The sequence below is a fragment of the Melanerpes formicivorus genome, unplaced genomic scaffold, assembly GCF_026170545.1.
Source record: "Melanerpes formicivorus ecotype bairdi unplaced genomic scaffold, bMelFor1.0.p_v2 SCAF_20, whole genome shotgun sequence".
NCBI lineage: Eukaryota > Metazoa > Chordata > Aves > Piciformes > Picidae > Melanerpes > Melanerpes formicivorus.
In genome coordinates, this window is record NW_027142372.1 from 9,795,720 (window position 1) to 9,816,039 (window position 20,320).

The 20,320-nt window shown below is 55.6% G+C and overlaps 1 protein-coding gene and 1 long non-coding RNA gene across 4 annotated transcripts in view; one reads left to right on the top strand and one right to left on the bottom strand.

The window, feature by feature from the left end:
* Positions 1–312: 312 nt before the first annotated feature.
* The window catches only part of ACSF3 (acyl-CoA synthetase family member 3), a 76,714-nt gene continuing 56,706 nt past the window's right edge, over positions 313–20,320 (bottom strand). For all 3 annotated transcript variants that reach the window (XM_068150763.1, XM_068150764.1, XM_068150762.1), the window contains exons 8-10: positions 5,303–5,437; positions 4,683–4,794; positions 313–601 (exon numbers count right to left, since the gene is read on the bottom strand). In XM_068150763.1, coding sequence (XP_068006864.1) covers positions 484–601; positions 4,683–4,794; positions 5,303–5,437 — 365 coding nt within the window. In that variant the 3' untranslated portion in view covers positions 313–483. The remainder of the gene's footprint in view (positions 602–4,682; positions 4,795–5,302; positions 5,438–20,320) is intronic.
* Positions 12,286–18,927, top strand: LOC137447334 (uncharacterized). Its single transcript, XR_010988848.1, has 3 exons — positions 12,286–12,321; positions 13,868–14,116; positions 14,470–18,927. It is a non-coding gene; the product is annotated as an uncharacterized lncRNA (long non-coding RNA).

The following is a 20,320-nucleotide window of genomic DNA, read 5'->3' on the forward strand; positions in this document are numbered from 1 at the left end:
AGAGGTGCAAGCGGCACATGGTCTGGCATGGGGTGGGACAGAGCCAGGCAGGCTGCTGGAGGCACCGAGGGGCAGGTGCAGCATGAGCTACACTGCCTGTGAGCTCCTCTGTGTGTGTGCCAGCAGCACCCAGGTCTGAAGGTCCCTGATCTCCTTGGAGGCCAGGTCACAGTGATAGACCCTACCTTTACAAAAGGACTTCTGCTCCTGTTTGACTTCATGCACCCCTTGCATGACCCAGGGCTGCTCCCAGCCTCCTGCAGAAGGAAGGTAGCTCAGAAGCTGGAGTTCAGCTGAGGCAAAGGGACCATGCAGGAGGAGTCCAGCTTTTATTGGATGCTGCTCATGGACCAGACTGCAGGGAGCCTGGACCTGCCACTGCTGATCACCACTGGGACCTCCTGTGCGTCACTGTCGAGGCAGAAGGGATGTGGTGGAGCACCAAAGACCCCCAGGCTCCTGGCCACGGCCTGAGCCCGTGCTCTAGGCTGGGTAGAAGCGCTGCAGCAGCTCCTTCTTGTTGACTTTGCCCATCTGGTTTCGTGGGATCTCCTCCACCACGATCAGCTCGGTCGGGATGCTGTATGGAGCCATGATGTCCCTGCAAGACAGCAGCACAGCCCATTATGGCCAGCCAAGACCAGCACTTCCAGGCCAGCCTCAGCCCTCACAAGTGCTGCAGACCTCTGCTGTGGGGTGCCAGCTCCCAGGGCACCCCTGCAGCAGCTTGTCTCTGGAGGGACCCAGGAAATGGATGGACAAGGAAATGGCTTCAAGTTGTGCCAGGGGAGGTTTAGGCTGGGCATGAGGAATAGTTTCTTCCCCAGGAAGAGGAGGGCTGTCAAGGCCTGGCCTGGACTGCCCAGGGCTGTGGTGGAATGGTCATCCCTGGAGGGTTTTACAGTGGTGGAGCTGTGGTGCTGAGGGCCCTGGTTTAGAGGTGATCTGGCAGCACTGGGTGATGGTTTGACTCCATGATCTTAAAGGTCTTTTCCAACCTAAACTGTTCTCTGATTCAGTGCAGAGAGGCAGAGCTCATCTCCAGCCCAGTCCCCACCCCTGTCTCCTGGGAGTATCTTGGCCCCACACCACAGCTCATCTCCAGGCCTGTGCTGCTCCTGCCTTTGCTCCCTGGTTACACCCAAGAACTCATTGCTTGCTGGGTTTGGGGGGGGTGATGAACCCTGTTACTGGTACCTGGCTCTGGTACTGCCTGTGCTGGGACCCCTTTGTCTGCCTGCCAGCAGCTGCCAGCTCTGCCACGCAGGAGCCTGTAAGCAGAGCACCCCAGAACACTGACCCCTGCCTCCCCCTCCAGGAGGGGGCATGGAGAGCCTTCAGCAAGCGAGCTAGAGGCAGATCCCTGGTGTGGGCTCAGCAGTCCTCACCAGTAGAGATGAGAGGGGAGGACAGATGTCCTGGTGCCAGTCCCCAGTTGTGTCACCTCCCTGGGCACATGCTGGTGACATGCCAGTGACTTGTAGCCCATGGGAGGTCTTCCCAGTGCGGGAGGGAGCCTGAGCACGGAGCTTGGTCCCTGTGCCCTCCGCAGAGCACAGCGGGGGCTGCTCTCCTGCCTTCTGCTGCCTGTGTGTCACCAGCCTGGGGCCATGCCCAGCGCCGGCAGCGTCCTGGCACTGACTCTAATGCGAGATGCCAGGTCTGCTGAGAGTCCTTCAGCCATCCCCCGGCCCTCCTCCCCGTGCCTGCCACCAGCGCCCTCTGCCATATGGATCCCTCCGAGCGGGGCTGGCGCCGGAGCCGGCAAGCAGCAGCGGAGGCGAAAGCCACGAGAATCGCGCTGAAGAGGGACATGTGTCTCCTGCCAGGCAGGGCGAGAGAAGGGGCCAAAGGAGCCTGACTGACATGAAAAATAAAGGGGAGAGACAGGGAAGAGAGGCTGGAGCGGTGCCTGCAGCCAGGGCTGGGCGGGGAGCAGCAGCTCCGGCCCCGCCAGGGATCCTTGTCGGAAAGGTTCCTGTCCTTGCTCGCCTCCTGTCTGCCCACTGAGCTGGGGACAGCAATGGGAACAGATGTGCAGGGACAAGGGGGAGCAACCTGGGATGGGGAGCACGTGTGGGGCTGAGCAACACCCCCAGGGCGACACCCAGGCGGCCCACACAGTGCAGCCATGGGTGGTGGGTGAAGGGAGCTGCTGAATACACCAAGGTCCCTGCCAGGAGGCTTAGGGATGAGCAGCCAGAGCACAGCATGGGGAGGATGACTCTTGATTGCTCTCCATTGCTCCTGGCTGGTGCCCAGACCAGGGAAGGTCACAGAATCCCAGTGTGCTTGGGCTGGGAAGGGACCCCTGGAGATCATCCAGTCCAACCCCCCTGCTAAAGCAGGGTCACCCACAGCAGCTTGCCCAGGATCACAATGCCCAGGTGACTTTGGAATCTCTCCAGAGAAGGAGACTCCACAACCTCTCTGGGCAGCCTGCTCCAGGGCTCCAGCACCCTCACACCAAAGAATGTTCTCCTCATCTTCACATTGAACCACTTGGGCTCCAGTTGGTGCCCACTGCCCTGTCACTGGGCACCCCTGAGAAGAGTCTGGCCCCAGCCTCTTGCCACTCACCCTTTAGCTCTTGCTGAGCATTCAGCAGATCCCCTCTCAGGCTGCTCTTCTGCAGGCTAACCAGCCCCAGGTCTCTCAGCCTCTCCTCCTCACAGAGATGCTCCAGGCCCCTCAGCATCTTTGTAGCCCCTGCTGGACTCTCTCCAGTAGTTCTCTGCCTCTCCTGAACTGGGGAGCCCAGAACTGGACACAGTCCTCCAGCTGTGGCCTCAGTGGAGCAGAGTAGAGGGGGATGAGAACCTCACTCAACCTACTGGCCACACTCTTCTGAATGCACCCCAGGAGCCCACTGACCTTCTTGGCCACAAGGGCACACTGCTGGCTCTTGGGCAATTTGTTGTCCCCCAGCACTCCCAGCTCCTTCTCCACAGAGCTGCTCTCCAGCAGGTCAGCCCCTCACCTGTGCTGGTGCAGGGGGTTATTCCTCCCCAGGTGCAGGACCCTACACTTGCCCTGCTTGAACTTTATGAAGTTCCTCTGTGCCCAACTCTCCAACCTGCCCAATGTCCTTGGTGGAGCACCAGACTCTGTTCCAGGCTGCTCAAAGGGGCACTAGGAAAATCAAACAGCTGCTGGTGGCTGTGGCTGCCTTAGTTGGAGCAGAAAACCTTTATGACCAGCAGTCAGGGGGTTAATAAATGTGCACAGTGCAGGAGGGATATCCCAGCAGGGGCTTGGCCCAGCCACCCATCTCAGTTTGGGTCCTCTGCTTCTCTTGCCCTCCAGCATGGCTGTTGCAGAGGAGCAGCCCCCAGGCAGTTCCCCCAGCTGTGATTTTTGCAAATCCAGAGGAACTCTTTCACTGGCTGCTGCACAGCCCCTGCTGAAACAAGTCCTCCTGCTGCCTGCAAAGCAGCTCCAGCCTCATCAAAAATATCTGCTGCCTGAAGGAGGGATTTGCCAGCAGAAGGGAGAAGCTGCTGTTCAGTGTTTTGTGATGGAACATTAGAGACAAACTCACTGATGCTGCTCCCTGGGTCCTTCCTGTCCATCCTCCTGTGGCTGATGCCCCAAACTTCAGGACAGGCCACTCTCTGACCCAGCTGAATGAGGGAGGGTTTGGTTTCCATGCCAAGACCTTGCAGGAAGGCAGGTAGCTTCTTTGTGCCACCTTGGCACTCTGATGGATCCAAGCAAGGTCCATGAGCTCTGTTGTCTCCTCTATCTCCAAATCCCATGGGAGAGGTGTCTGGGACTAACTGGGGACTGGGCTGGGCTGGCTTCCAGGGGGCAGACAGGTGAAGAGCTGAGGGGAAAGCTGAGCCAATGCTCTTGCTGCTGAGAAGACAACAAGAGAAGCTGAGGAGTTTCCCCTGTCTTGGTGCTCTGTGCTTTCTGCTGGTGACTGGGCTGTGGGGCAAGAGCCACTTGGCTGTGCTGTGTAGGTCACTTATCAAAGGCACTTTTGGGGTGAGAAGTCCATTTATTTCCATTATCTCCTGTGCTTTATGACCTCCTTTTCTCCATTCCCAGAGCCTGAGGCACTACAGAATCAGAGAACTGCTGGGATTGGAAAAGACCTTGAAGATCACCAAGCTGTTAACCCAGCACTGCCAGGTCACCACTAAACCAGGTCCCTCAGCACCACATCTCCACAGCTTCCAAACCCCTCCAGGGATGGGGACTCCACCACTGCCTTGGGTAGTCTGGGCCAGACCTTGACAACCCTCCCCTTTTTGGGGAAGAAATTGTTCCTCATGTCCAACCTAAACCTCCCCTGGTATGACCTGAGGTCATTTCCTCTCGTCCTGTCACTTGTTCCTTGGGAGAAGAGACCAACCCCCACCTGGTTCCAACCTCCTTTGAGGCAGTGGTAGAGAGCCTTCTTTTCTCCAGGCTGAAAACCCCCAGGTCCATCAGCTGCTACTCACCAGACCTGTTCTCCAAACCCTCCCCCAGCTTCACTGCCCCACTCTGGACATGCCCCAGCGCCTCAACGTCCTGCTTGGAGCGAGGGCCCCAAAACTCAACCCAGGACTGAAGGTGTGGCCTCACCACTTGCTGCCAGCCACCTGTTCACCTCTGACATGATCCTCCTGAGGATGCTGCAGGCTCTGTCTCCATGCCATGCCCTCACCCTGCCCTGCCTGGTGGCATCTTACCTGGCCCACTCCTTCAGCTCCTTCACCGAGAGCATCTGGCCCTTGCGCAGCTGCACAACGGCGCTGACCCGCTGGCCCCACACCATGTCCGGAGGCCCAATCACAGCTACATCTGCAGAGGGAGCAGAGGACCTGGCCTGAGCGACCTGAGTCACATCTGGGGTCAAAAAGTGGCAGAAGAAGGGCTTCAGCAGCTCTGGCAGGTGCCTGCTGCAGCGCTGTGCAGGGAAGAGCAGAGTGTGGAGTGTGGACATCTCTAAGGAGAGAGCTTTTCACCAGGGAAGTTCCATGGTTAGAGTGAGGCAGTGTGACCAGGAAAGAATGAGAGGCAGAGTGTGATGTGGAGCCAGGGACACCACTTCCCTCTCCTCACACAGGGTGATGCACAAGGGCAGGACAGATTTAATGAGAGTCTCATCTCCCAAATCAGACGGGAGCTGCTGACTCGGCGCCCGGCCGCAGGCTTCCCGGGACGGACGTCACAGCAGGATTGAAACGCAGCCTGCTCAGAGCCAGCCTCCCCAGTGGGCAGGGTGGGCAAGAGCCTCCAGGAGTGAACCCAGGGGCAACTTTGTGACAGCCAGAGCTGTGGGCAGGGGCAGCAGGGAGGAGCAGGGTACCTGTGATGTGAGGGTGTGTGAGCAGATGGCGTTCCACCTCCAGGGCGCTGATTTTGAAGCCCCCGTTTTTGATGATGTCCACAGAGGTGCGGCCCTTGATCCAGTAGACACCGTCCTTGTAGGCTGCTGTGTCCCCTGAAAAGCAAAGTGGGCTCCATCACAGGCTGTCCCTTCGCTTCTCCCCTGCTTTTCCTGCAGATGTGGCACTGGGGTGATGCCTTGGGCAGGTGCTGAGCTCAGCTCCCTGTATGGACACGCGGCTCAGCCCCGAGCACCTCTGCAGAGACCCCAGGGATGGGGTGTCAGCCTTCCCCCCGTGACAGCCTGCTCCTGGGGACAAGCTGAAAGGGGACAGCCATTGCTTTTCTGTGGAGAGAAAGGGAAGAACAAAGCTGTGCTCCCAGGAGTCCTCTAATATGGAAGCAACAAAGATCAGAGCCAGCACTGCAGGTGGATGCATTTCCCAGCACCAGAGAATCAGAATCACTGACTGGGTTGGGTTGGAAGGGACCTTTCAAGGTCATCCAGTCCAGCCCCCCTGCAGCAGCTAGAGCAGGCTGCTCAGAGCCCCAGGCAACCTGACCTGCAGTGGTTCCAGGGATGAGGCATCTCCCACCTCTCTGGGCAACCTGGGCCAGGGTCTCACCACCATCAGCATAAAAAAGGTCTCCCTTCCACCTAGCCTAAATCTCCCTCTTTTAGTTCAAACCATCACCTGTCACAACAGGCCCTGCCCCAAAGTCTGTCCCCAGCCCCTTTAAGAACTGAAAGGCCACAAGTTCTCTGCAGGCAGCCACAAGCCAAACAGGCTCCAGCCGCTCAGCTCCCTCCTCATCTTCCTGCACTCACTCACCACAGAGACCTTAGCTGTCCCTTCCTGGTAGGATGTAGGATGTGACTTCTTCTTGACCTTTGCCATCACAGACTCCACCACACAGTCCCCAGCTTCACCTGCCTCCCACCCACCTGCCCATGTCAGAGATGAGACACTGACCTCCAGCAGCTTGTGAAAGCCACAGTAGGTCTTTCCCAGCAGCTCCAGCACCATGTATGTGCCCTGACCACAGCCACCAGCTCCTCCTATGCCTAGGAGCATCCCTTGCTCTGGGGACTACCAGCTGGTCACACCACTGCTTGCAGAGGGGACCTTCCCCACTCCTGCATGACTCCCACTCATCGAGAAAGACGAGGGAGGACACTGAGACCATCCTAGCAACACGTTGGATGGGACCTGTCCTTTCTGCGGTGGGGAGAAGGCTGTGGCAGGTGTGATCTGGTAATTAGCTGAGGCTGGGATGATTGAGGAGCAGGGTCATGTCAGCACAACCTGGCTAAATGCTTAACAAGCTGCTGCACTTTGATAGCTCCTTAAGATGATTACTCACATCCTGCTAATGGAGCCTTTGCCAAGCGGGAGGAGAGGAGGGGGGGGTGCCGGGGACCTCATGTTTCCATTTCAGAGCCTTGATGGCAGCACCATGGGGGGCCCTTAGCTCTAACCGCCCCCACCCCATGCCTCCCTCTCCATCCTCCCCTTAACGATGTGTGCTGCCATTGTGTCCACACACCGGCCCTGCTCCCTGCTGAGGCTCCGCTGGCAGACCTCATTTTGCTCCAAGGTGGAGATGAGACAGAGATTGGCAGCGAGGGAGAGAGGTTTCCAACGAGGCCAGGGCGATCTGGCACTGCTGGGGCTGCAGGAGTTCTCCCCCAGGCACTCCTCTTGCCCACCCCAACCCTGAGTGCTCAAAACCTGGGCACTTTGAGCAGCCTGGGGGCCTGCCGTGGAATCACAGCCTGCTTTGTCTTGGAAGGGAGACAAAAGCTCATCCACTCCAACAGTCCCTGCAGTGAGCAGGGACACCTTCTGCTGCAGCAGGTTGCTCAAAGCTTCCCCCAGCCTGGCCTGTTAGCTACCTACAACATCCCTGCTGCCAGGACCTGCTGAACCTCTGGGGCTCAGGAAGGAGCATGCTGAGCGTGCTCTGAGGGGCCTGGGACAAGTTGAGACCTGGGGACTTTGCTGGGTGTCCAAAGGAAGAGCATCCAACAACAGCTGGCTCTGATGATCTTGGAGGCCTTTTCCAACCTTAATCATTCTATGTTTCTATCCCCACTGCCAAGGACCACACAGACCTCATCATCTCCTTCAGAGACGAGGTTCCCTCAGACTGTCATCCCAGCAGCGGGAAGCACATCCCATCATTCACTCCCCTCCTTCCCAGTGCTCCAGAACAAGGGGACACAGTCTCAAGCTGTGCCAGGGGAAGTTTAGGCTGGAGGTGAGGAGAAAGCTCTTCACAGAGAGAGTTGTTAGCCATTGGAATGTGCTGCCCAGGGAGGTGGTGGAGTCACCATCCCTGGAGGTGTTCAAGAGGGGATTGGATGTGGCACTTGGTGCCATGGTTTAGCAGTCATGAGGTGTTGGGTGACAGGTTGGACTTGATGATCTTTGAGGTCTCTTCCAACCTTATTGATTCTCTGACTCCTTCTGGCCTGCCCAGTGCTGCTTTGGTAACATCTGACAGCCCAGGTACCATGGGACATGTCCCTCAGCTACACAGCTCAGGACCCTCCCCCCAGTTTCCAGCTCCCCTCCAGCACACCACAGAGGCTGCAGGTGGTGTGTACAAAGACAGCAGCCAGAGATCACACACACAGAATCACAGAACCACCAAGGTTGGAAGAGACCTCAAGGATCATCAAGTCCAACCTGTCACCACAGACCTCATGACTAAACCATGGCACCAAGTGCCACGTCCAGTCCCCTCTTGAACACCTCCAGGGGTGGTGACTTCACCACCTCCCTGGGCAGCACATTCCAATGGCTAACAACTCTCTCAGTGAAGAACTTTCTCTGCAGTGTCAGAGCAATGAGAGCCTCAGCAGCCCTGGAATCTGGGTTGTGCCCCAGAAGAGCCATGTCCCCACTCAGCCGACACGTGCCCCAGCGCTGAGCAGCTCATCCTGCTCCCTTCAGCCAGGCAGTGATTCATGGTTCCTGGGCTTGCCTGCCTGCCTGCAGGCACTCTCCAGCATGTTGGAAAGCTGGCTGGAATACCCTGAAGCCCTGGGAGCGTTTGCAGCTTGTGCTCTCCTGGTGTTTGGCTGCTGGGGACCGAAAGGAACTCATGACTGAGGTGATAAACTGCCTTCTGTGGCTGGTGTCACTGTGGTATGTGTGAGTGACACAGGACTGGGGAGTGAACATTAATTACAAGGTGGCACTGGGGGACTGCAGAGCCACGAGCTTTCAGCTGGGAGCTCAGGAGCTGCTTATTCCAACACAGAGGACAGGGAGAGGAGAGGGAATTCAGACCTGGCTCACTGGCACACAGCTCCCACACTGCTCTTCAGGGTTTAAGCATAGGAAAGCTGCCCTGCTCTGCTCCCTGGAACAGTCCCAGGGGATGGTTGGGTCCAGGAGACAGAGCTGGGTGGGGGCAGGAGGTTTCTCTGCACCAAGGTCTCCTGGTGTGAAAGCTGCATCTCATTCTCCTTATCTCTCCTTACAGAGGCTGAAGTCACATCCCCATGTGTCCTTGAGTCTGCCAGTGCACAATTCTCTGGCCCACTGCCTTCAACTGGTGGCTTTTGAAGGTTCAAAGGCTCTTTCTTTTCTCCTCTGCCACCACAGATGACTTCTCCTGAGCCTGTTTGCAAAGCAAACTGTGAGGGCAGAGCCTGTCACTGGGGCCTCATCCCTGCCCCACTCCCATCCTGAGCCCCAGTATTGCCTGGCTCTCATCCCACCTCCAGCAAGGGAAATCTCCATGCTTTGCTTGCAGCAGTGGGATTTCAAGGCATGGCTGTACCATAGCCAAACACCTGAGCTGGCAGCAGCCTGAGCTCCCAGTGCCATGTGAACTGTCTGTTCTGGCCTCACAAACTGTGCCAAGGCTATGCAGGTGCTGAGCTGCAGCCCAGGCTTGTTAGACTGGGCACTGTGCCCAGGGCTGGCTCAGCTGGGCAGCAGCTGGAGCCAGGCTGGCTGTGGGCTCATCCTCAGGAGCAATCCTGCCTGGCCAACATCAGCATCTCTGTGTGGTCCTCACCAGCATCCCTGCATGGACATCATCAGCAGCTCTGCATGACCTCTGCCAACACCCTGCACGCACATGGAGAGCATCACTGCAGGGACACCACCAACACCCCTGCGAGGCCAACACCATCCCCTCATCCCCTCATCCCCTCATCCCCTGCCTCCTCAGATCTGGCAGGAGCCAGGGTCTGCTCACTTCTGCCCATGCAGCCATGTCCCACACTCAGAGAAGTGCTGCAGCCAACTGCAGAATGTGCTTTCTGGAGGAGATGTTTCCAGCTTGTACCCCACACAGCCAGGCACAGGAGGAAGAGTGACTTCAGACTGAGCATGGAGAGGAAGAGGAGACTCCCTCTTTGCCTCTCACCTTCCATCCTCGTGCCCCCCACAGGTGCCATCATGCTTGTCACACAGACCCCTCCAGCCCCATGGCAGTGGTCTCAGCAGGTGGCTCAGCATGATTACAGTGAGCACTGTGAGCTGCTGGGGCCAGCCCTGTGATCCCCACCCCCCAGCCTCTGGCTTTCTGTCTCCTCTCCCCTGTCGAGCCAAGATCAGGGCCATGCTGTCACTTCCCATGCTGACAGGACAGAGCACGCTCCAGGGGGCTGCTGTCCACTGAGGACAGCCACATTACCCTCTGCTCTGTGCCATCTGCTACCAGCCCAGCACATCAAGACAGCAAGAGCACAGCACCCCCCAGGACAGCACAGTGCTCCCTGCCTCCCAGGCCAGCAGGGATTTCCTGGGCCAGTGGGACCAGCTAAGAGAATGCTGTCAATGACCCTCCCAACGTGCTGCCTTTAAACAGAGCTGGGAGTGTCACTTCCACTGGCCCTGCACCAAGGGCTTGTGGCAAGGGTTGTGCCCATCTTGGGTGTCCTGATGTGATCCTGCTCCTGAACCACCACCCCAACTGCTCTGCTGTCATTTGAACATCTCTCCTCTCTGTGCAAACACCCAAGGGCAGAGCTCCCTTATGCCATGTTTGTCCAGGAGCTCCAGGGCTGATGTGACTGGAGGGGAGCCCATCCTCTTGCTACATCAGCCTTGGGACACTTCTGCCTCTGGAGCTGCCTGCTCATGCTCTTGGAGGCAGAAAGACAGACATGAGCTTGCTGCAGTGAGACAATCTCAGCTGCAGAATGGTGAACCCCAGGAACACTCTATCACCTCTCCATCTTCACTCCCAAAGCCTTTCCCTTCCTCCTCCTTCCCAACTCCCCAGGGGGATGGCTGACTCCCCATCCTTGGAATGTTTAAAAGAGGCAGAGATGTGGTGCTCAGGGAGGTGGTTTAGCACCAGACTTGGTCAAGTTAGAGAATGATTGGACTCAATCATCTTTTCCAACCAAAAGGACTTGGTGATTCCATGCAGGAGCACGGAGGTCATTCTGCCCCTCTACACTGCACTGCTTAGGCCACACCTTGAGTCCTGGGTCCAGTTCTAGGCCTCTCATTTAGGAAGGAGGTTGACTTGCTGGAAGGTGTCCAGAGAAGGGCAACAAAGCTGAGGAGGGGTTTGGAGCACAGCCCTGTGAGGAGAGGCTGAGGGAGCTGGGGTTGCTTAGCCTGGAGAAGAGGAGCTCAGGGGTGACCTTATTGCTCTCTACAACTACCTGAAGGGAGGTTGTAGACAGGCAGAGGTTGGTCTCTTCTCCCAGGCAACCAGCACCAGAACAAGAGGACACAGTCTCAAGCTGTGCCAGGGGAGGTTTAGGCTGGAGGTTAGGAAGAAGTTCTACAGAGAGAGTGATTGCCCATTGGAATGGGCTGCCCGGGGGGGTGGTGGAGTCACCATCCCTGGAGGTGTTCAGGAGGAGACTTGACAGGGTGCTTGGTGCCATGGGTTAGTTGATTAGGTGGTGTTGGATGATAGGTTGGACATGATGATCTCGAAGGTCTCTTCCCACCTGGTCTATTCTATTCTATTCTATTCTATTCTATTCTATTCTATTCTATTCTATTCTATTCTATTCTATTCTATTCTGTTCTGTTCTGTTCATGACTCCCTGACAGCAGGGTCAGAATTCACAGAATTCACAGAATCAAGGTTGGAAAAGACCTTTGAGATCATCAAGTCCAACCTATCACCCAGAACTATCTAATCAACCAAACCATGGCACTAAATGCCTCGTCCAGATCTTTCCCTACTCAAATTTGGATCTGCTGCCCAGGTACTAGGACCAGAGAACCACTCATGGTAGAGCAGTGCAGCTCTCCTGCTGGAAGAACTCTCTCTTCTCTTTACTGTTCTTTGTAACTCATGCACTTGTGCCTGGAGAACAAAAGGTTTCCATCTCATGCTCCTATTACCTCCATACTCACACAGGAGAGACCACAGGGGTCATCGTGGCATGGGCTGTTCCTATTTATCTATAGGAGAGTTCAACTCTGCTAGTTAAACCCATTGTCTCCTCTTCAGCCCAGCAGTGTCCTGGCTGCTCTCAGAAGCAAGCTCCTTCCCCCACACACAGATGGGTGGGAAAATGACCCCAAAAAAACCCCCTCTGGGCTGAGATCAAGAGCTTGCTGAAATGGTAGTTATACACAATTACCTTAGCAGAAGCTGTGTGGGTTGTTTTGTTTATGGAACTTGATACTGGCCTATCAAAATCATGTCTGGGTTTGTCAATAAATTAACTAATATCCAAGAGTAGTGGAGCATCCTGACAGGAGCCATATTAACCCTCTAGCAATCACTAAAAGTTCAGTAATTCCTATTTGAATTTTATTTTAATCTCCATTCTTTCTCAACAACAGTGGTTTCACAGTCTGCCCCTTTTCCACCCCACCCACCTCATTTTCCCCCTATTTGCCCTCAAATCCCACAGCACCTGGGCTCTGTTGGAGTCTCCTCCCACCCCAAGTGTGGCCACTTTGCCCTCCCCACCCACCTCCCTATTTAATCCCCACCAGGAAAGGCAGCAGCCCTAAGCTGAGCCCATCTGGGCTGAGGATCCTCCTCTCATCACTGGTGAGTGCCCATGGTGCACACTGGGTGTTGGTGGTGGTGACAACAAAGGCCGGGGGGCCTGGTGGCCCCCCGGTTGTTAGGGCCAACATTGATGACTACTCCAATATCCTCCCTGGGTGCTGGCTGTGCCTCCTCACTGGGGCTGGGCTCCTCTTGGCTGGTTGTGGGTGTGGTGGGTTGAAATTTCCCCCCTGCATTAACTTTGCCAGACCAGCTCAGTATGAAGCAAGTGGAAGCTGTTTAGGACTATCTTTAGTTTTCCTTCTTACACCCAACAGGGATTTATTTATATTTTTCAACTTTTCTGCTCAAAATCTCTAACAAAATTTTAAAGGCATAGCTTAAAACCACCACAGAGGGTCTTGCTCCTGTCAGGACAGCCATGGCCACGCTCAGGCACTGGGCACAGAGCTACAAAGAGCAATTCCTGCCTCACAGAGGCGGCTGTGCAGGGAAGGAGATTTTGACTGATGAGAAGATTGTGGTCTCTGACACCACATCTCTGCCTCTGCTTGCCCAGACCACCTCCAGCCAGGCTCCTTTCAGCAGACAAAGCATCCAGCAGCAGCAGTCCCTGTCGTCTGTGGCTCAGCTGATGCTGCTGGGGTCGTGGGATTATTGTTTCCCTGACAGCAGCCACCGCTGCTGCCTTTGGATTCATTTCAGGATGCTCAGTGGGCATCTGCTCTCAGACACGTGAGAGGATCTGCTGAGCTGCATACTGAGCAGGAGCTGGGGTGAGCTGCACTTGGCCACAGGTTCAGACACTCACAGAAGATCATTAAGGTTGGAAAAGCCCTCTTAGATCATTGAGTCTGACTGCCAACCCAGCACCACCATGGCCTCCAAACTGTGTCAAAATGACAGTCACAGAGTGGTTTGGGTTGGCACCTTGCAGATCATCTGGACCACCCCTCCTGCAGTGAGCAGGGACATTTTCAGCTACAGCAGGTTGCTCAAAGCCTCACCCAGCCTGGCCTGTTGCATATCTACAACTCCCTGAAAGCAGACTGGAGCCAGGTGGGGGTCGGTCTCTTTTCTCAAGGAACAAGCCACGGGGAGGAGGAAACAGCCTCAAGTTGCCCCAGGGGAGGGTTAGGTTGGGCATGAGGAGCAATTTCTTCCCCAAAAGGGTTGTCCAGCTCTGGAACAGGCTGCCCAGGGAAGTGGTGAAATCAGGTGGGGTTCCAGGGCTTCACAACCCTATTGAGGAAGAAATTGCTCCTCATGCCCTACCTAAACCTGGGCATGCCTGGCCCACATGAGCTCTACAAGCAGCTACACTGCCCTGGAGACCCTATTGCCCAACTTGAGCCCCAGGGATTTCTGCAATGAGGCCCTGCAAGTTGCAAAACCCTTGTTGCAAAGGTGACTCTGCCCCTCCTTTGCAGAGCAGAGACCTCCCTGTGGTAACATGGTGCTCGAGCTGCTGATTGGGAGCCTCTTTGCTCCCCAGAGCAAACCTACCCTGGAGCTCCTGCTCCCAACACCACATCCACAGGGTCAGCTTGCTCCTGGCAAACACAGCAATGTTTCTCCATCAAAGGTGTCAGGAGCAAACATTTGAACCAACTATTGACCAAGAGAGCACTCTGGCTGGAGAAATGAAATGCAACTGAGAGAGCAGAGGACGGCGCAGGTGCCCAAGGACAGGGGCTGAAGGGTCTGCAAACCAAAGCCATGCAGGATGCCACCACCACAAACAGAGACTGGCCCAGGAGGGTCGTGTCCAGTGGGGTTGGCTGTCTGCAGAATATCACAGAATCAAGCAGGTTGGAAGAGACCTCCAAGATCAGTAAGTCTGTAGATGGCACCAAGCTGGGGGCAGGTGTTGATGTGTTAGAGGGTGGCAGGTTAGATGGTGTTGGGTGATAGCTTGGGCTCGAGGATCTCGAAACTCTTTTCCAACCTGGTTAATTCTATTCTACTCTATCATCAAGTCCAACCTATCACCCAACCCTAACCAATCAACTAGCTCATTTCCTCTTGTCCTATGGCTTGCTCCATGGGAGAAGAGGCATTTGCTGTGATGCTGGTGATGCTCCACTCCTTCCACATGGGCATCTGCTCTTCCACTCCTTCCACACTGGACACCTGCTCTTCCTCTCTTCCCAGAGCCTTTAAGGTTGTTTTTCCCCCCAACTCCAGGAGGAATCCCCTGCTGTCATCTGCTGTCCTGGCATGGTGATCCTTCACTTCCAGAGATCCTGAGTGAGGAGCTCACTCTCCTGCATTCCTGTACCTAGAGAGCTGCTGCTTGCTGGTGTCTGGGGCTGGGCAGGCTCCCAGCTGGCAGATCCCCGGGAAGTGTGCTGGGAAGCAGTTGGAATCATCACTCTTTGCCCTCCCCTGGTGCCTGTGAGCCGAGGATCTCCAAGCACAACGATCCAGTGGGTAATTAGGCAGAAAGGGGAACATCTGGCAGGACAGTGTCGGGATGAGAAGGGCCTCGCTGGATGCTCACACCTCGGAGCAGCGGGCAGGAGGCTGTGCATCCATCTCTGCTCTTCCCTGGGATTAACTCCTTCCTGCCTCCTGCTTCCCTAAAATGGTTGTTGATGCTCCTGCTCCATCCCTGGCTGAGGCAGAGCCTGCCCTCCATCCATCAGTGATTAAAACAATGATTTGTTTCCCAGGCAGGGTTGATCCAACAGCCTGGGCAGGTGAGGAGCCTGAGCCCTGATCCTGACACTGGCACTGCTTGAGACCTGAGCAAAAATCTAGGGGCTCAACCCATCTGTGCCCAAATGGGCTTTTGTGGGGCAAGTCTTGGTCCCTGGGGCTGGTTTCACACATGATTGAATAGGAGCAGGCAGGAGCTCAACCCCTCCACCTGTGGACTGATCTATCAACTCATGATGGCTGTCTGGGCATTTGAGGCTTGTGATGGTTGCCCTGACCATTTCTGATGGCCTCCCTGTCCCCTTGTGATGGCTACTGCTTAGAGGAAGGTCTTCCTGCTTCTGAGTACAGCTCTTCATCCCTGCAGATGAAGTCCACCCCAGGTTCTTACACACAGCCCAGCAGCAGACCACAGAAATGCTTTGTCCCAGTCTGAACAATAAAGCTTTTGGCTTTGGAAACTTCCTACAGCAACGAGTTCCAGGCACTCATCACACCTCACAGGGGCAAAGGCTTCCTTTCACAGCTTTCCCACCTCTTTCTGGGGAAGTTCAATGTCTCACTGCTCTCCTAAACCCATGGAAGTTCTGTTTTTGTAGGTAACACAGACACAGTGGGACTGGGAAGCAGTAGAGCATGGCATCAAGGCGACACTCCTGTGGCCGCCCTACTCAACGTTCCACCCCTCTGATGACAAGCTCCCAGCCCAATCCCAGCACTCCAAGAAATGATTTCTTCCCAATGCCAGAGGCTCCTGTGCTTCAGAAAAGATGCCAGAGGAGATGTGGGGATGGACAATTGGAAAGCAAGTCTGTAGGAACAGGAGAGCTTGTCCCTTCTGCCACCAAGTGCCTACCACGATGGGCTGAGGGAGTGGAGGGTGGCGGATAGGACAGGATAGAATAGACCAGGTTGGAAGAGACCTTTGAGATCACAGCATTCAACCTATCATCCAACACCACCTAATCAACTAAACCATGCAACCAAGAACCTCATCCAGTCACCTCCTAAACACCTCCAGTGATGGTGACTCCACCACCTCCCTGGGCAGCACATTCCAATGGCCAATCACTCTCTCTATGAAGAACTTCTTCCTAACATCCAGCCTAAACCTCCCCTGGTGCAGCTTGAGACTCTGTCCTCTTGTTCTGGTGCTGGTTGCCTGGGAGAAGAGACCAACCCCCACCTGGCTACAACCTCCCTTCAGGGAATTGGAGACAGCAAGAAGGTCTGCCCTGAGCCTCCTCTTCTCCAGGCTAAGCAACCCCAGCTCCCTCAGCCTCTCCTCACAGGGCTGTGCTCCAAACCCCTCCCCAGCTTTATTGTTCTTCTCTGGACATGTTCCAGCAAGTCAACCTCCTTCCTAAATGAGGGGCCCAGAACTGGACCCAGGACTCAAGGTGTGGCCTAAGCAGTGCAGTGTAGAGGGGCAGAATGACCTCGCTGCTCCTGCATGGAAACACCAAGTCCTTTTGGTTGGAAAAGATGATTGAGTCCAACCATTCTCTAACTCGACCAAGTCTGGTGCTAAACCACCTCCCTGAGCACCACATCCTGCTGGCCACACTGTTCCTGATGCAGGCCAGAATGCCATTGGCCCTCTTGGCCACCTGGGAACACTGCAGGCTCATGTTCAGCCTACCATCAACCAGTACCCCCAGGTCCCTCTCCACCTGGCTGCTCTCCAGCCACTCTGACCCCAGCCTGTAGCACTGCATGGGGTTGTTGTGGCCAGTGTGCAGAACCCGGCACTTGGATGTGTTAAATCTCATGCCCTTGGACTCTGCCCATCTGCCCAGCCTGTCAAGGTCCCTCTGGAGAGCCCTTCTACCCTCTAACAGATCAACTCCTGCCCCCAGCTTGGTGTCATCTGCAAACTTACTGATGATGGACTCAATGCCCTCATCCAGATCATCAATGAAGACATTAAAGAGCATGGGGCCCAGCACCGATCCTTGATACATCTCCACGAGGGACAGAAGCCTCTCCCTCCTTCCCCCCCACCTCCAGGCACTGAAAGCTGCATGGCTAGATCCCCCATCTGCTGCCATGCATCACACACACTTCACTCCAGTTTATTAGCTGGAATAAATCATAAATATTTCATCCTGCATCGGCGGCGCTGGGCGGCGGGAAGGCGCAATCCATCACCCCGACACCGCGCGCGCCCCGCCGCCCCGCCAGCAGCTTTCCAGCCTATTAAACAAGATGGATACTGAGTGCTGGGATGGACTGGGGGGGGGGGACACCCTTTATTTATGGAGCACTGGGAGAGAGAAGGCACCCAATGCCTGGTGTCGGGAGGAGCTGCTCCTGTGAGCCCCCCGGACCGGGGCGGCGCAACCGGCAAAGCCTGGAGCTGCGAGAGGCAGAGCCCTGCCCCGAGCGCGGCGCAAGGGTAGAGGATGGTGTGGCAGAGAGGACCCAGGCTGCACCCTGAGCTGCCCAGGTGCACACACAGGACCTTGGTGTCCTGCACAAGGAAGGGCAGCTCCTGCTCCAGCCTGGACTGCATGGATGGATCAGCAGAGCTACGGCAGAAAGCTCCCAGCCCAGCCCTACTCAGCACCCCACACTCACCACACAGAGAGGAGAGCCCAGTGATGCTGGAGCTCCTATGAGGTGGCTCCTCAGGGCTATAGGAGCTGCTGTGTCCAGAAGCACTTCCTGGAGTGCCAGGATTTTGCTGCTCCTCCAAGCTCCAGGCTCTCTTTATGCCACACCTTCCCTTCCCTTCTGCCCATCATCAAAGTGTTCTCCAGCTCAGCAGGGGCCAGGGCACCTTTCCAGAGCAACCCCAGCACTTCTGCCTATTCTCCACCACCTCCTGCTGCCTGGGCTACTGCCACCCAGACTTCACTCTTACATTCTTGCTACTATTTCATGAATGCCCCTACAAACAGTTATTACCTCCCCACCACCTGAGGTGCAAAGATCAAGCAGTGCAGTGAGGGTGACACAAAGCAGCTCTGAGCACAAGCTCAGGCCCTTGGCTGCTGCTCTCTCCATGCCAGAGCTGACAGAAATCCCAGAACCAGCCCAGCAGAAGCATGTTTCCTATGACAGGAACTTGTAGCTGGCTGCAGGTCAGCCCTTAACTCAGGAAACCAACCTCACCCACAAACAAGAGACTTCATCTCTCCAAGCCACATCTCCTTTCAGAAGCAACAGCAGCACTGCAGCTAGCAACACTCTGGCTGAGTATGAGAATCATAGGATTGGTTAGGCTGGGAAAGACCTTTAAGATCATCAAGAAAGAGCCCAGCACCTCACTGGCCTTCTTGGAGTGAGGGTCAGTCACAGGAGCATATCTTTAGGGTGCAGCTGTTGAGACTCCTCTCCTCTCTCCTCACTCCTCCCCTTCCCTCCCCTCCCCTCCTGTGACACGCTCCAGAGGCAGTGGCAAGAAGGTCTTTGGGACAGGTCTCACCACTGCATCTGTGCGGAGTGGGAGAGATGTGCAAAGAGCACAAGCCTGAGATCTCAGCTTTACCTCCTTGGATCCAGACCAACAGGGATGTTCTGGGGCTCCCTTTTAAGTCAGAAGAGGGTCCAAGAAGCAGTAGCATAGGTGAGACCAAGGGCTGTCTCTGGTTACCTTTGATGCTGGAAGGCTTTTCCTGCCGCATGTCCCTGCTGAAGCAGCTGGGGATGTGAGGCAGAAGCAGAGGAGCAGAGCAGGCTGGAGCCAGCCTTTGAGAGCAGCCTGGTTCAGAGAACATGTGTGCTGAGGTGCTGGTGGGATGAGGGGTGAGCAGGGAGAGGGGATGGCCCTCCAGCAGCCCAGGCAGGCAACCTGTGAGACCTGGACACGTGCTGCTGCCCAACCTGTGAAGGATCCAAACCCCAGAACTACAGAGGTGCTAATTAGTGTTAATTAGCTACAATTTGTGCTGCTAACCTCTGTTCTTGGCCAAGATGGCTGCCAGTGGTGACAAACATTCTTCACTGCCATGCAATAAATCAAGCTGAAGTTGTTCTGTTCCTTAGCCCATCATTTAGCATCTCATTAACGACATCTCTGTACATCCATCACCGCTGCTGGGGCTGCTGCAGTCCCCTGCACCAGAAAGGCTGCCCCCAGTGAATCCCAGCAGCACAGCAGAGGGACTGGGATTACCAGGCCAGCATCCTGCTGAGCAGCCACCAGGCACTGGTGGCTCATCAGCTGATGTATGCCCAGTAGAGTGCAAGCAGTAGGGCTGGGGAAGGGATTGCCCCCCCCCCCCCCCCCCCCCCCCCCCGTACTCAGCACTGGTGAAACCACAGCTTGAATACTGCATTCAGTTTTGGGGCCCTCACTCCAAGAAAGACACTGAGGTGCTGGAGCAGGTCCAGAGAAGGGCAAGGAAGATGGTGAAGGGTCTAGAGTACAAGTCTTGTGAAGAGCAGCTGAGGGAACTGGGGGTGCTCAGCCTGGAGAAAAGGAGGCTGAGGGGAGACCTTCTGGATCTTTACAACCCCCTGGAAGGAAGCTGGACCCACGTGGGGGCTGGTTTCTTCTCCCAGGAAACAAGCCACAGGACAAGAGGCAATAGGCTCAAGTTGCCCCAGGGGGAGGTTTAAGTGGAACATGAGGAACAATTTCTTCCCCTTGAGGGTTGTCAAGGCCTCGACCAAGCTGCCCAGGGCAGTGGTGGAGTCCCTGTCCCTAGAGGGGTTTCAGAGTCATGGAGATGTGGTGCTGAGGGACATGGTTCAGTGGTGACCTGGCAGTGCTGGGTTAATGGTTGGACTCAATGGTCTTAAAGGTCTCTTCCAACCAAAACAATTCTCTGATCCTGTGAACAGGCAGGGCAGCGTGGAGAGGAGCTGGCTGCTCTCCTTGGGTGTCCCATCAGCTGGTACATGGTGTCAGAACCTGGTGCCCTTCAGGGAGGTGATGGGTTTCCTAGCAAACCCCAGGCCAAAGCTTCCTCAAGACCTGAAGCAAGCTCTGCTTCAGCTCCTAGGAATAGAATAGAATAGAATAGAATAGAATAGAATAGAATAGAATAGAATAGAATAGAATAGAATAGACCAGACCAGACCAGACCAGGTTGGAAGAGACCTTCAAGATCATCGAGTCCAACCTATCATCCAACACCACCTAATCAACTAACCCATGGCACCAAGCACCCCATCAAGTCTCCTCCTGAACAGCTCCAGTGATGGTGACTCCACCACCTCCCTGGGCAGCCCATTCCAATGGGCAATCACTCTCTCTGTGTAGAACTTCTTCCTAACCCCAGCCTAAATCCCCCCTGGCACAGCTTGAGACTGTGTCCTCTTGTTCTGGTGCTGGTTGCCTGGGAGAAGAGACCAACCTCCACTTGTCCACAACCTCCCTTCAGGTAGTTGTAGAGAGCAATAAGGACCTTCACTGCCTGGTCAGACA